The sequence below is a fragment of the Scophthalmus maximus genome, chromosome 19 (genome assembly GCF_022379125.1).
Source record: "Scophthalmus maximus strain ysfricsl-2021 chromosome 19, ASM2237912v1, whole genome shotgun sequence".
Lineage (NCBI taxonomy): Eukaryota > Metazoa > Chordata > Actinopteri > Pleuronectiformes > Scophthalmidae > Scophthalmus > Scophthalmus maximus.
Window position 1 is genome coordinate 18134863 of NC_061533.1, and position 13419 is coordinate 18148281.

Consider the following 13419-nt stretch of genomic DNA (forward strand, 5'->3'; position numbering starts at 1 on the left):
CGGAATTTAAAAATAAATAAATATGAAACCACACAAGTCGGGAAAACTGTATTTATTGCCAAAAAAAAAAACACTGGAATATACTTGTGACACGTGACAAAAGTGCGAGAGCAGAACTCCAAGTCTATGTTTCCCATAACATCTACGATGCCAGTCACATAATACGGGATGAGTTACACCAAATTGCTTTAACAACATTACAGTATGAACTTGTTTATAAAATACTGCCGCATTTTCACCACAAAACAAACACATGCATCCTTATTGTAGTACTGTATCAGTGCAGATCTTATTGTTGCTTCACCCAAGTCATTGATCTTTCAATAGCTCCCTTAATACAGCCTGTAAATCAGTCAGACCGGGCTAACGACAGGGCGGTCTGCATCACCGGGTTGTCGCATCTCACCTGGATGAAAAGTCGGGCGACCCTAACCTACTGACCTGCTGGCGAGCATCACATTTTCATCATCATGTTTGCCGGGCTGACGTGCGCACGGCCCTCGACTTCAGGTCTCCATGACATCGGAGGGAGCGTCTTTGACCTTTGACTTCTGCTCCGTTTGGGAATTGCTGTCTAGCAGTGAGAGGTCAAGCTCGGGTAAGGGAGGCCTCCAGTACTGGAAGGAGTTGAAAGCGCAGTCTTCGGTGTTTGTGTCTCCATCTGCTGCCTAAGAGTGGTGTGAGAGAGAGAGAGAGAGAGAGAGAGAGAGAGAGAGAGAAGGGTTGAACTCAGTAGACATGTCCAAACCTCTCTGTATAAAGTCTGTGTTCCAAGAGGTTTTGACGGTGAGACTGTAACTAGCTATCCAATGGGTAAAGGGTGACACCTAGTGGACTTTCACTGCCACCACACAATTCACCTTCTCTGAGCTGCAGACAGAAATTGCAGACTTCGGTTGCATTATTAGGGACTTACTGGATCAGTGGCTTGAGGAGGCGCAGTCTCCGAGTCCACGCAGTCCTCTCGAGGTCGTTTCTTGTGGCTCGTGGTTGCACTGGGGTCGTGACGTTCCTGGAAACTTCCAGAAGTCTGCGTCGTCACAACATCGGCCGCATGCTTCCTCGTGTCGCAGTGTGTGGTCCTGCGATAGAGACCCGCTGCTGCTTCTTCTTCTTCTTCCTGCTCCGGGTCTTCGAAGTAGTGCGGCCTCTTTTTGCAGCGGCTGCCCAACAGAGCCAGCAGTGACGGAGGGCTCATGCTCACACCCCCGACCGCTGCCGGAGGCGCGCTCTCCAGAAGTGATCGGTGGCATCTTTTGGAGGGAGAGCCATGCAGCAGCGTGTCCTCGGCGCGTCTCTTCGCCATGCCCGTCAGCTCCGTCAGTGCACTGGTGTACAACGGTTTAAAAAAAAAAAAAAAGACAACCTCCAACACGCAGCTGGGCCACTGACGTTAGCTGCTCGCAACTGCTTGATATGTTGAGCACGGATGTGTCCAGTCGCAAAAACACGATAGCACCGGTAGTGAAATTACTGTGCATTCACGTGGTGTAGGGATAATCGGAAAAATGAGTTGCCGATTTCGGAAAATTAACCGGAAGGCACTTCTGATCGGAACAACAATTCGTGAAGTCGGTGAAAATTCTGGTTGGGTCACGGCTTGATGAGTTACTGACGTCAGACGCATTAAACCTATTAACATTAGAATAACTTCTAAATAATAAGCTTTCAGTGTGATGTTTGGTCAAATGCTACACGTGTGTCACATGTGAACTGCGTTGGCCGTCCCTCACAAGCCATACAGACGTTGAATAATTAACCTGCATATGATGGAACATGACGCCGAAGTCAGAGCACCGACTTCCCAACTCGGGAAAAGAGACCTTCCGAGGCGCACGCGAATGAGCAATTAATGCGAGACAGTATGGAAAACCAACCAAAGGAGAGCACCGGTGTCTAGCCCCGCCCACAACCCCTCGTACTCTTCCTGTTGCGAGTAAATCATATTTCAGGTTTACTGCAATTTAGGCCTTAAACTAGATTTTTAGAAATACTTTACACATAAGTCAAATTCCTCTCATTAAAAAGAAAATGTGGACCATTCTTGCAGAAATAACTAAAACTTAAAGATCTAGTTTTTTTAGGTATTCAAAATTAGCTGTTGCTGCTTTCGGTAAATGTGAAAAAATCCCCATCTCAAAATAGTAGCCAACACACTTGAGTAACTCTTGCCAAAAGCTGAAGTGCACTGCAGTCATTTAAAACAATGAAACTGACCATGTATGACAATTTAAGATTTCCGTCTTATTTCAACACCTTTTTCCAAATTGCTGGGGCTGATATTCTGGTAAATGGCAATACTGACACCTTTATTTGGGGTATTTTAATTTTGTGATCTGATAAGTGGTTAAATGTATACTGTATATGAATCTACAAATATAGCAATTAGCCTATAAAATACACATCCTGTATTTGTTTTGTTTTTTTATTGCACTTTGTAACTACTCTTCCCACCTGCTTTTGACTTCAAGGTCCTCATTGTGTACGCTTGCTCCCAGCCATACTGTCATAGTTCAGCAGGATGCTTTAATTATACAGAGCCATTGTTTATCTTATCATGAACAGCCATAGAAAGTCTATGGTAACACCTTTCCTACTATGACAATTCAAAACAGAATTGTGACTTCCTGAGTGTCATAAAATGTTTTTGAACTAAAAATGTAAAAAAAAAACATTTTTTACTTTGACGAACATTCAGTCTTGACAGTGAGGTATCACAGACAACAATACGCTGCACAGATGCAGCTGAATGGAATTAAAACCAACACTATATTTTTGGATATACGCTTTTCCTACTGTGACATAGCTTGGGTTGTCACACATATTTAATCAACTTACATCTTTGTAAGCCTCAAAAGTAAACCTTTCACAGCAAACATTTTGACAAAATGAATGACTGCATTTAGCTTTGTGATACTTAAATGGAAATGAGCTATCATTAGTCAACTTGAGCTTTAACTGCTCTGACAGACAAATGTCTGTAGCTTGTCATCACACAACCTGTATCCTCTGTTGTACCTGTAACCAGCATCCTGACAAGAAATTTTGATAAAGCAAAAATAAAAATAAAATAAATTGAACATTTTTGAGTTGGCTTTGTGTTTTTTGTGTCTTCGTGTCTGTGTTAAAATAATAGCAAATGTGATAGTTAAACTATGGAGATTCATATTTTTAAAATTTGGCTTTATTCCAAAGTGTGGATAGAAACCAGAAAAGTCTATGAAAATCATCTCTAAGTTTAAAAACAGCTCATTCCTGAAGAGCTGAAACACCTTTTTGTTTACATTTTCAGAGATGAATGATGATCAATGCAAATGAGTATATGTAGTTATTGGCACCATCTTTGACAAATAAATAGATTTCAAATGGTCAAATCACATTCTCACTCACTCACACACTCTCTCTCTCTCTCACTCTCTCTCTCTCACTCTCTCTCTCTCACACACTCACTCTCTCACACACAGACAGAGTGAAAGTCAATGAAGGCTGTAAACCGTAATGCCTTTTCTTGCGTGTCCATTTTCTTTTTCAGTTCGTCAGTCTAATCTCCTCTTGGTCAACGGTTGTGCACCGCTATGTTCACCGTTTTTGTCACATGATTTCCTGTCACGTCAGGCTGTCGGTGTCCTCTCGCCGAGGTGACTTAGCAGGTGGTGGGGAAGTCTGTTGTTGGTCGTCTTCTTGACAATTAAAATACAGGCCTGCAGGTTTTCGGGCTACAAAGAAGACACAGTCGTAAACGTATCTCAGCATAGAATGGTCGTTTTCTGTGTAGGTGGTCTGCAACGACTCTTTCTCCACCTACCAGGAGAAATAGGAACACTGCTTTACTACTGGAACAAGATTTCTGAAGGGAAATGTAATGTTAGGCAATTAATGTTAATTCATATATTCTGTGGTTTACCTCAATGTGGAAGCCAATTTTAACCATTGCTGTCCTAATGTCTTCGTAACTAAGTTCAACTGAGAGCTCATTGGCCATGTTCTCGAAGTGATACAGCAGTGGCCCTGAAAGAACATTAAAGATTTAAACTCAGAGATACTTCTAACATCATCGAAGGTCATGAGTAAAGTCTGACCGATATATGGGTTGGCCAACATGTCGGTATCTGCATTTTTGTTTGCCAATATTACCAATATTAAAACGTTAATCCTACAGAAAAACAATAAAAAGTTGAATTTCTTTGTAATAAGGTTTTGATAATGACATCTTAGGAATCATTGCAGTTTTTGCAAATGCAATCGGCCTATATATCGATTAGGGCTGGGCGATAAAACGATAATGATATGTATCGCGATAGACACGTAATCAATATCAATAGAAAATGCGTTTTTCGATAGAACGTTTCGATAAATTTTTTTTCCCCGTTGGAAGAAACCGGAGCAAAGAGTCTAGATACGCCGGCCGCGAGCTACGCCGGCCAGCCGCGAGATACGCCGGCACTAGTCCTCTGGTACCTAGCAAAATATGGTGACACGCCTAATAGCTAATCATGTAACAGTATCACGTTTGGTTGCGCCATCTCGTTGGCTCGTGTTTGTGTTTCTTTAAATATGTCATAAAAATTATCAATATCGACCGATATGAAACACTTATATCGTGATACAGTTTTCAGCCATAATGCCCAGCCCTAATATCGATATCGGAAATGTTTCCCTCCCCCAATATCGACCCCCAAAAATCCATATTGGTCTGGCTCTAGTCATGAGTCGTACAGTAATCCTTTGTTGTGAGGCAAACAAACTGTAATACTCATGTACAGTGCATTCAGAAAGTATGCAGACCCATTCACTATTTTCACATTTTCTGTTGCAGCCTTAAGCTTAAGTGAAAAAATAGTTCCCCTCATCAATCCAATCAAGTGCAAACATGAAAATCTTTGCAAATTTATTGATAAGGAAAAAAATGAAAGATCACATCATTGACACAAATATTCAGACCCTTTTCTATGAAACTCTGATTTGAGATGTTGATTGGAGTCCACCTTTGGTAAAATCAACTGATTGGAAAGTATTTGGAAAGGCACACACTATATAAGGTCTCACAACGGACGATGAATATCATGACATATAATGACATATTTGTATGTTTGTTGTTTTTTATAACCACTACGGTCAGCTGGTTATCCTCTCCTGGTTAGCATTCTGGTCCCCAGTAGAGTTCATATGTAACTTTCTCACACAAACTGACTCACCCAGGTTGATCCACACTCCACCAGGCTTAAGAATCTTCCAGATGGTCTCCACATACTCTATTACATTATGAGCTGTGTCAATAAAGAAGCAGGTAGCCACACAGTCCCAGGAATCTGACAGAAAGTAACAATACAAAATGATTACTTTTAATAAGTATTACTAAAGGTGCACAATTCACCAATGATTACTTCATTACTGTAGATGCTTTTAGAAAAAATGTTGTGATATACATTTTTTTTTTCACCGGATGGAGCAATTTAAAAATACTTATCCATAATAGTAGTTTTTATATATTAATGTAATCAATCACAAAAATGAAATGAAAAATTTAAACGATTAAAGCCCAAACATAACCAGATACTTTCTTGCTGCCTTTCTTTTGTTATTTTGTAATGTTTAAAAACTGCAAGGCAACTGGATTAAGTGCAAGCATGGGTGTTCACTCACACTGAGAGGACACTTAATTCCGAGAGGGGCTAGGTCCTTACAGGCCTATTTCTCCTCCAAGTTTCATGCAATGTGACTGCATGCTAAAATGTTAAAAGTTGAATACCAACAGTAATTATATACCTGTTTCAGTGTAGACCTCGACAAAGTCCCCTGCTACCATGGAGAAGTCTGAAGTTAACGGTAAGCTCTGAGGGTTGACATCAGGGAATCTGATTGGTCGTGTTTGGTCAGAAGATTTTTTGTTGTTGCTGAACTGGTGGATCCAAGGATACAGGATCAGAGCATTCACATTTTCACACCTGAATGGAGTAGTACAAATTGATGAGGATAGGTGGATGGAAGAACCATAAATAATCTTTGTTGTGAGCACGTCAAGCAAGCAAGCAAAGATAGCATGCATAAAATGGTGATAGTTCCAAGGGGTTGTGTAAGGCAGTTGTAGTTACAGGGGGTTTTGGTGTCTGTGTTACCTATTGAGAATAAAGTTTGAGGAGAAGAGCATGAAGAGGCTCCATTCGTTGCCCTGGCATATATAACCCAGCCGAGCTATCTCCCAGGCTAGACGGCCAAGCCCAGCGCCCGGAACCAGCACGCTCACCTTAGACACATCACTGACATAAAGAAATGCACAAAATGCACATATCACATGGAAAAGACTGAGGAAGTCACATCATCACAATTATAACATCAAGCTGCTTTGAAATCAAAGCACATGGAAAAGGCTTGGTATATTTACGAAGCCGTATGACTTCATTTTTGTTTGTTCAATTCTATGTGTTGTTGAGTAAAAATGCAGCATAAAATTATTTGGCATCCATGCGTCTGTCTAAGTGAACGTGAGCGTTTCTTACAATTGGTCACTTGGGAAGAATTTTTGGATCTCTTGAATGATGGGCTGGTAGCAGGTTTCCCTCTCCGCCCGGCCCGTCTCGCTCCAGTCTCTGACAAACTGCTTGATGGTGGACTTGAGCTTGTCCATGTCAAACGTAGTGGACGGACGCACCTTCCTAATATCCTCCTGAAGGGAAATTGGAGGGCAACACATCTACATTAATTCTTCAAGTTAGATCCCAGAAATCTTGCTACATCATAATAAATAATGCAGACAGCGATGGGAAAAAAAGAAAGCACTGACACAAACCAACAGAGTCTTACTAAAGGTGGTAGGCAGAGGTCCCTGGCTCACCAGACTTTCAGTCAGAGTGATTCAGCACTTCCACCCTCCTTTTACAACTAACCATAACTAAACTATTCAGTACAGGAAGAATCTGCACAGCACACAACCTGGTTTTGTCAAGCCTTACCCTCTCACCATACCCAATGTTCTCAAACATGTCGAGGCTGTTGTGAACGACGCCCTGCAGCACCTCCTGGTTGTGGTCCGCACACTGGCTGATGCGCGCCAGGTTGGACATAACACATGGGAGCAAATTCTGGTGGCGCTGCGGTAAGCTCCGAAACTGACGCTCAGCACGTTTGACGTGCTCCTGGACGTGGACACTGAGAGGAGGAGACACAGGTGACAGCAGAGGTTTCATGTCAGCTGGACCCAAAGAAGGAACACAACATGGCACACATTGGGAACAGTACGGGTTAGGCCTGATTTGACCTGTTCATTGATACAGTGTGGGTCCTACCCTTTGGTCCACATGGTTCCTACATTAGTTACTCTACCGTCTAAAAGTGAGTTTCCTACATCCCATTGTTCCACTCTTGTTTTTTGTTTAAAAATGCGAGCAAGGATGGACCATGGGGAAGAAGCGGTGCCACGATGAGTGGAGCTAAAGTAAGAAAATGATCACGTAAATTTCTCAGTAACCTCGTTAAATAACAAGCTGACCCAATGGGAAGCACTGAACAACGCTTGCATCCTGCGAGCTACCACAGTTAGCATTTTCCCTCCAAACCCGGTTCGTTTATTGACACACACATTGTCCTGCGTCGTTCGCTGTTTTAAGGCGTTCTTATTGTACCTGTAAAAATTAAAAGCATCGATTATCCTCCAGAAATGCTGCCTTTCCAGTCTAGCCTCCTCTTCGGGGCTGTATTTTGCCCTTTCTTTGTTAAAATAGGGTCCATCCTGCGCTCCTTCTCCTCCGGTTTCGGCCATGTCTGAGACAAACCGACAGCCGTCCAATGAGAAAGCGTCAAAGTTCTTCTTCGTGAGATTTATTGCGACCAATCTCCAAGAGACGTGTTGCTGCCCTCTACAGTCAACTAATCAGAATGCAGTTACTCTCTATGATAATTTTTTTTGAAATATACAACTATACCCACAGACGATTATGAGTTATAAGGACAAATGTAACGTTTACAATGTAAATATATATAATAAAGAGTTTTTATAGTTAATGGACGAAAATCTGAAAACTTGCTTTCCTTTTTCAATTTTTCCAAATAACGTTCCACCAGTTCTGGACATTTAAAATACATCAGGGGCAGTTCCTCTCCCTCTTCTGACAAACCACAAAATTCTCACTGATAAAGGTGTGACTGTGTTGGGCTGCTTGAAACTAACTTGTCACATTACTTATTTTATGTCTAATATAATGCAGTCTGATTTCAGCAATAAATATGATATATTATAAACATATTATATTTTGCTATCTTCTGGCTCATTTGATTATACTTTTGGAAGCTTACCTTTTAAGGCTCTTCTGTGCCATGGAAATTATTGTCATTTATTGAAAAATAAATTTTAAAAATCAGGTACATACAAAATAGTGACCATTGTTAAATGACAAAATATGTCCTTGTTTTCAGAAAATACAGCAGAAGCCTCAAACATAAACAGGGGAAAAAAGGCTTGAGAATGGTTGGGTTATATCTGTTAAGAGAAATATATCTGATCGGGATGATATTATTTCCTATCTTAGGGACTGAAGAAATGCTCCAGTGGTGAGTCGAATACTGAAGAAGAGACAAAGTAGAAGAAAAGAAAGCAATTTAATAAGCCCCGTAATGCTAATTATATTGCCTGTGGATATCTTGTCCCTGTATTTTCCTCCTTCAAAAACAAATATAAAACAAATACTCATAAACAGTAGCAGTGCTTGCTACACAGAGGTCATAAAGGAAGAGACCACAGGTTAAAGTTTTTTAATTTGTTTTTTTTTATAGGTGATGCAATAGGGGTTCTTGAGCAAACACAAAATGTTCCCTTCATCATTTGTTTGGGTTGATAATCTTGCCAACGAAGAGGGTGTCTTCTGTGGTGCGGTCAGTGACCAAGACCATGAAAGGACGATTGAACTTCAAGACAGGGACAGAGTAGAAGGACATAAGCATTATGCCGATGCCTGTAGCTGCTGTGGCAGTGGCTCCGGCCTCATCCACATCCAGGGTGGCTTGGTGCACAACCTGAGGTACAATAGAAGCAGAGTGAGATGAAAGATGGATGAAATATTGTAAAGGAAATGTGCCTAGAGTAACATATGCTCACTGCCTTTACCTCGGACACTGCCAGTTTTTGCCCCTCTGAAATGCCAGTCAGATTTGCCGTGTCACCAAACATGTCTGTCATTCCCATTTCAGTCAACACGTCATTCAGCTTGTAGGAAGTCTTGATGGAGAACTTTGGAACAAATATGTCATATTTCCTAAAAATAAAAGGGGGGGTAAACATACTGTGATTGATCTGGCAGTATTAACGGATCTGGCCAAAGCAAAACAAAAAAACATACCACAATTGAAACTTCTGAAAATTAAACATGATTTTAGGATTAGTTCTCCAAACCTGGACTTCATCCACTTCAGCCATTTGGTGACATGGCCTGGGCAAATGGCATTCTCCAGTGTCGCCATATCGTCGGGTAACAACAGCATCATGGAGTAGGAGCTGTTGAAGGGAAGGTGGAGGACTGATGTGTTAATCGCCTGGTCATAATAGACGTCAACTTCCTTCTCCATATTCATCATCTGGACTGGAACCTGGAAAGTGACAATTTAAACATGAAGCACCTATAGTTGGAAAATACACACAGTATGTATGATGCATGATTGTGCATCACAAAAAAAATTGTGCAACTTTGAACCTTGGTGTTCTCATCCACAGTGAACTCATCATCCTTGGTGTTCTGGGGATCAAATGGATTCTGCCACTTCCCTGTGATGAGGAGAAATAAACCACAGCTTAAGGCTGACGCATCAAACTTAAAGGTGTGACGTCAGAATGACACACAGAGACAAACCAAACATGATTTCATGTGACCTTTTACCTTTGAAGTAGATGTAACTGATGAGATACATGACTGTGCTTGCATCCAGGGTGTCGACCAGCTTGTCTATCTTCCCGTGAGTCTTCTCTGCCACATAGCTATTGATGGTATTGGCGCTGTCTATGGTATTGGTGAAGTCAACATTAAACCCTTCTGCGAGGTAGGACTTCTTCAAGACGTCCAGGAAATCAGGGTGTGGCTTGAAGTTGTTATGCACAAACAGAGCGGTCCCTTCACTGGTGTCTTCTTGTGACATATTGTTTACCCTTTCGAGTAGTGTGTGGAAAGCCTCGTCTACATTTGCCTGTGTCAGTAGGGAGTTGTTGAAACCCAGGCCCCTGAAAAGCTGCTGGTGGGTCTCCCCCCGCGCGCCCACAGACAAGGCAGCCAATGCGACCGACACACTCTTTGGTGAATAAAAGATATTCTTGCCTTGTGAGTCAGCGTGAGCAGCTAACTTCCTGTACAGTCGGTAGGTAAAATCTTTGTTTGCGGAGGTCACCAGTGAGAGTGCAGTGTCTTGGTCTGCTTGATCTTTGACCTGGTCGTGGTGGTCTATATGGTGATGGCTTCTTCCCACACAGACCACTGCTGATAAGATCCAGATACCCAGGGCTGCCCGCATCATGGTGAACTATGAGAAAAGTCCAATAGTGTTTATTTGGCTAACACAATGTTTGCTTACACAATTACACAATAAACATAGGATAAATGTGTAATGTACAGTCAATATTATTTTGTAAGACTTACTGTGAGTTATTGGTTCCGACAAAAACACACACATTTCTTCACAGTTAGAATACATTTGGTCATTTTCCATACATATTTCTGTATATCTTGTTTCTCTTCTGTGTGTGTGTGTGTGTGTGTGTGTGTGTGTGTGTGTGTGTGTGTGTTTGTGTGTTTGTCTTACTGGGGATTTAGCAACTTTAAAACTTGAATTTGATTACTTTTTGGTCGGTGTTTTTTTTTTTTCTTTCTTTTTTTAAGGTTTTTATCAATCAAACCTGAATAAACACATTTTGCCCGTACAAGAAATACTCAAGTACATAAATATGGAAGACTTCAAGCTATGTTTTCAAGGAGTTCAAATTCGAATTCCTAATATTACAACAGTACAATCATTTTGTAGCTTTGTAGAATCACGATAAATAAAATAAATGTCAGAATCAATATTTACTGCTCAAACACTCTACACAATCATTTCCAGAGAGCTTTGTTGTGTCACAAATGTGTGCATCTATTGGCAGAGTAGTTTAACATTTTATATAAAGAATTATAAATGGAAAAAAACACGTATCGCTAAAACAATGAATGTGAGCTCTCATATCTGCCACAAATCGTTTTAACCACTTACCTTCTACTGGCTGCAGCTTACAGTGCGTCTCATCAACCACAAGCAGTGAAGCACAGGCTGGACAGAGGGAGATCTCCCATTTATAAGAATGATTGACGCAGATGAACTTTGTCTTTGTTTATTCTCTATCACAACCTCTTATTTGCTTGGCCACTGTATTTGCTCAGTGTAATGATTGCTGTCTTACCATGGTATTGAACTGAGATGGCACAGGATCAATGTGTGCCTACGCCAGCAAGTACAACAATATGGTAGCGATGATTACAGTCTCTGGCCGTTCAAACCACCATACCATACAGTAGAAACCCACTTCACATTTTTTGTTTGCAAGAAGTTTCTGTTGAGTGAATTAAATGGACTGTCAAACATTTATCAAGAGCTGCACCAGAAGCACTCTTTCAATGTAAAACCTCACACAAACTGACAGAAAGTTCATGGAAATTACAACATGATACAGGGAAAACATCTGATGCTGCGAACCCCCTTTTCAAAAACAAAATTAGAATTACCTAAAGTAAAACAGATTTATGCATCCACATAATGAGCATAGTTATTTTTATTATATTTCCCTTATGTTCTGGACCCATGGAAGTTGAACAGTAATAATATCAGACTGGGTTCAGGGATGAGTGCCAAACAGCTTGCCATCCAGTTTGATGAGCTGTCGGAGGAATCCTCGATTGGGGCCTACACCACGATTTTCTTTCACAGCACAAATAGCCTCCACGAGTGTCAGGTTCTGCTTCAGCATCAGGTAAGCAAGGACCAGGGTGGCCGAGCGGCTCACTCCTACGTGACAATGCACCAGAACTTTGCCTGAGAATCAGAAATAATGTCACACACTGCCGCATTTATTTCTAAACAGACACCGCATATAACTGGCTTTGAACTGCTTTTAATCTTCCTCTGCCTCCCGCCTGCCTACCTCCTCTGCTGAGAGCCCCGTGGATAAACGCCGCTGCTGAGTGGAAGTTGACGCTCATGTCAAAGCCACAGGAATCATGAGCCTCTATGCCCATGTATGTGATTGTCATGCCCTCGTAGATCTCTGGCTGTCCTCCGCGTTTACTGTGGGCTGCATTCAGGATGTGTGTGATTCGATGCCTGCACAGATCGGCCTTGTTTTCTGCGCTGTGCCTGAAAAACACAATGCTCTGTGCGATCATCCACAATATCAGACAAGGTAGAATAAGCAGTCACGTGTTGCCGGTGTTTCCTGATGAAACTTTTGCATGCAATGTATTTCGATATTTAGAATACCACTTCAGACACGTGAGTTGGTGCTTAGCAGACACCCGAGACGACGTGCTTTCATGCCCAGGCATCAGTGGAAACTCACATATCATAGCTGTAGTTTTGGGAATGCAGCTTGAACGATCTACAGTTACAGTACTCTGCCGCAGTTTAATCTGATTTATGTTCAGTTCAACTTTTTCACATTAATGGACACTGAATACAAGATTTGTAACAAAAAAAGTGTCAGACCTCCATCCCTCAGCTAAGGCTATGCTTAATTTTTCTTTGCTAGACTGTGGGTATTTACTAAAAGAAAAGATCGAGTTACTTACTGGTCACCAATATAAAGCCTTGGCCAAACTTCATCTGCATGACTGATGATGGCTTTGCCAGTAAACAAGAGTCTTTCCAACTCAATCACTGCAAGACCAGGTGAACTCAGGTCAATTTCCACTTTCCGAGGAGCAGGTTTATCATTCCAGGATGCAGGAAGTTTTGTTGTATATGACATTCCTTTTCCCAGACTTCTGATGCTACACAGGATGCAGTTCTATGATTTCCAATCTTTAACTGTTTCCAAAGAAGCTGTAAGAAAAGTGTTCCCAAGCAAGTCGTCTGAAACCAAGGCGTTAAACAGAATGAGCACCGCAGGTGATATTTGGTCCCAGGCTTCTCTGCCTCAGATTTACTCATCACAGGGAATCGTAAGTGTTGCGAGGCCATTTGACCCTCAAATTAAATCTAGCTCATGTGCCTCAAGCCCCCAGGGGCCCGTGTTATGCTTTTGCATCAAAATAGCTGTCTATTTAAAGATGTGAATGCTGGCCAGCAGATGCAGGGAGAGTGGACCCCAGCAACAGTTTCCACTAGACAAAAAAATATTAATAACAAAATGTGTTTCAACTACTGTTTAAGAAAGACATGCTTGTTTATCTGGACCCACAAACCACAAAGAGCTAAATC

At 41.5% G+C, this 13419-nt stretch overlaps 4 protein-coding genes across 4 annotated transcripts; all 4 read right to left on the minus strand.

Moving 5' to 3' along the window:
- Window positions 1–37: 37 nt before the first annotated feature.
- On the minus strand, window positions 38–1836 carry wu:fa19b12 (uncharacterized protein LOC560551 homolog). The gene is made up of 2 exons (XM_035639184.2): window positions 917–1836; window positions 38–668 (listed from the first exon to the last, which is right to left on the minus strand). Exons 1-2 carry the CDS (start codon window positions 1304–1306, stop codon window positions 507–509), a joined length of 552 nt encoding a protein of 183 aa, XP_035495077.1. The 5' UTR covers window positions 1307–1836; the 3' UTR covers window positions 38–506.
- Window positions 1837–3166: 1330 nt separating this feature from the next.
- On the minus strand, window positions 3167–7772 carry carnmt1 (carnosine N-methyltransferase 1). Its single transcript, XM_035639180.2, has 8 exons — window positions 7620–7772; window positions 6951–7146; window positions 6498–6664; window positions 6117–6257; window positions 5767–5945; window positions 5196–5309; window positions 3905–4008; window positions 3167–3801 (listed from the first exon to the last, which is right to left on the minus strand). Exons 1-8 carry the CDS (start codon window positions 7754–7756, stop codon window positions 3607–3609), a joined length of 1233 nt encoding a protein of 410 aa, XP_035495073.1. The 5' UTR covers window positions 7757–7772; the 3' UTR covers window positions 3167–3606.
- Window positions 7773–8730: 958 nt separating this feature from the next.
- LOC118313613 (hibernation-specific plasma protein HP-55) lies at window positions 8731–11348 on the minus strand. Its single transcript, XM_035639179.2, has 6 exons — window positions 11221–11348; window positions 9864–10497; window positions 9681–9751; window positions 9383–9576; window positions 9098–9245; window positions 8731–9006 (listed from the first exon to the last, which is right to left on the minus strand). Exons 2-6 carry the CDS (start codon window positions 10489–10491, stop codon window positions 8812–8814), a joined length of 1236 nt encoding a protein of 411 aa, XP_035495072.2. The 5' UTR covers window positions 10492–10497; window positions 11221–11348; the 3' UTR covers window positions 8731–8811.
- LOC118313616 (dual specificity protein phosphatase 26) lies at window positions 11323–13360 on the minus strand. Its single transcript, XM_035639183.2, has 3 exons — window positions 12789–13360; window positions 12146–12357; window positions 11323–12036 (listed from the first exon to the last, which is right to left on the minus strand). The coding sequence occupies exons 1-3, from the start codon at window positions 12965–12967 to the stop codon at window positions 11840–11842; spliced, it is 588 nt and encodes a 195-aa protein (XP_035495076.1). The 5' UTR covers window positions 12968–13360; the 3' UTR covers window positions 11323–11839.
- Between the last annotated feature and the right edge of the window lie 59 nt (window positions 13361–13419).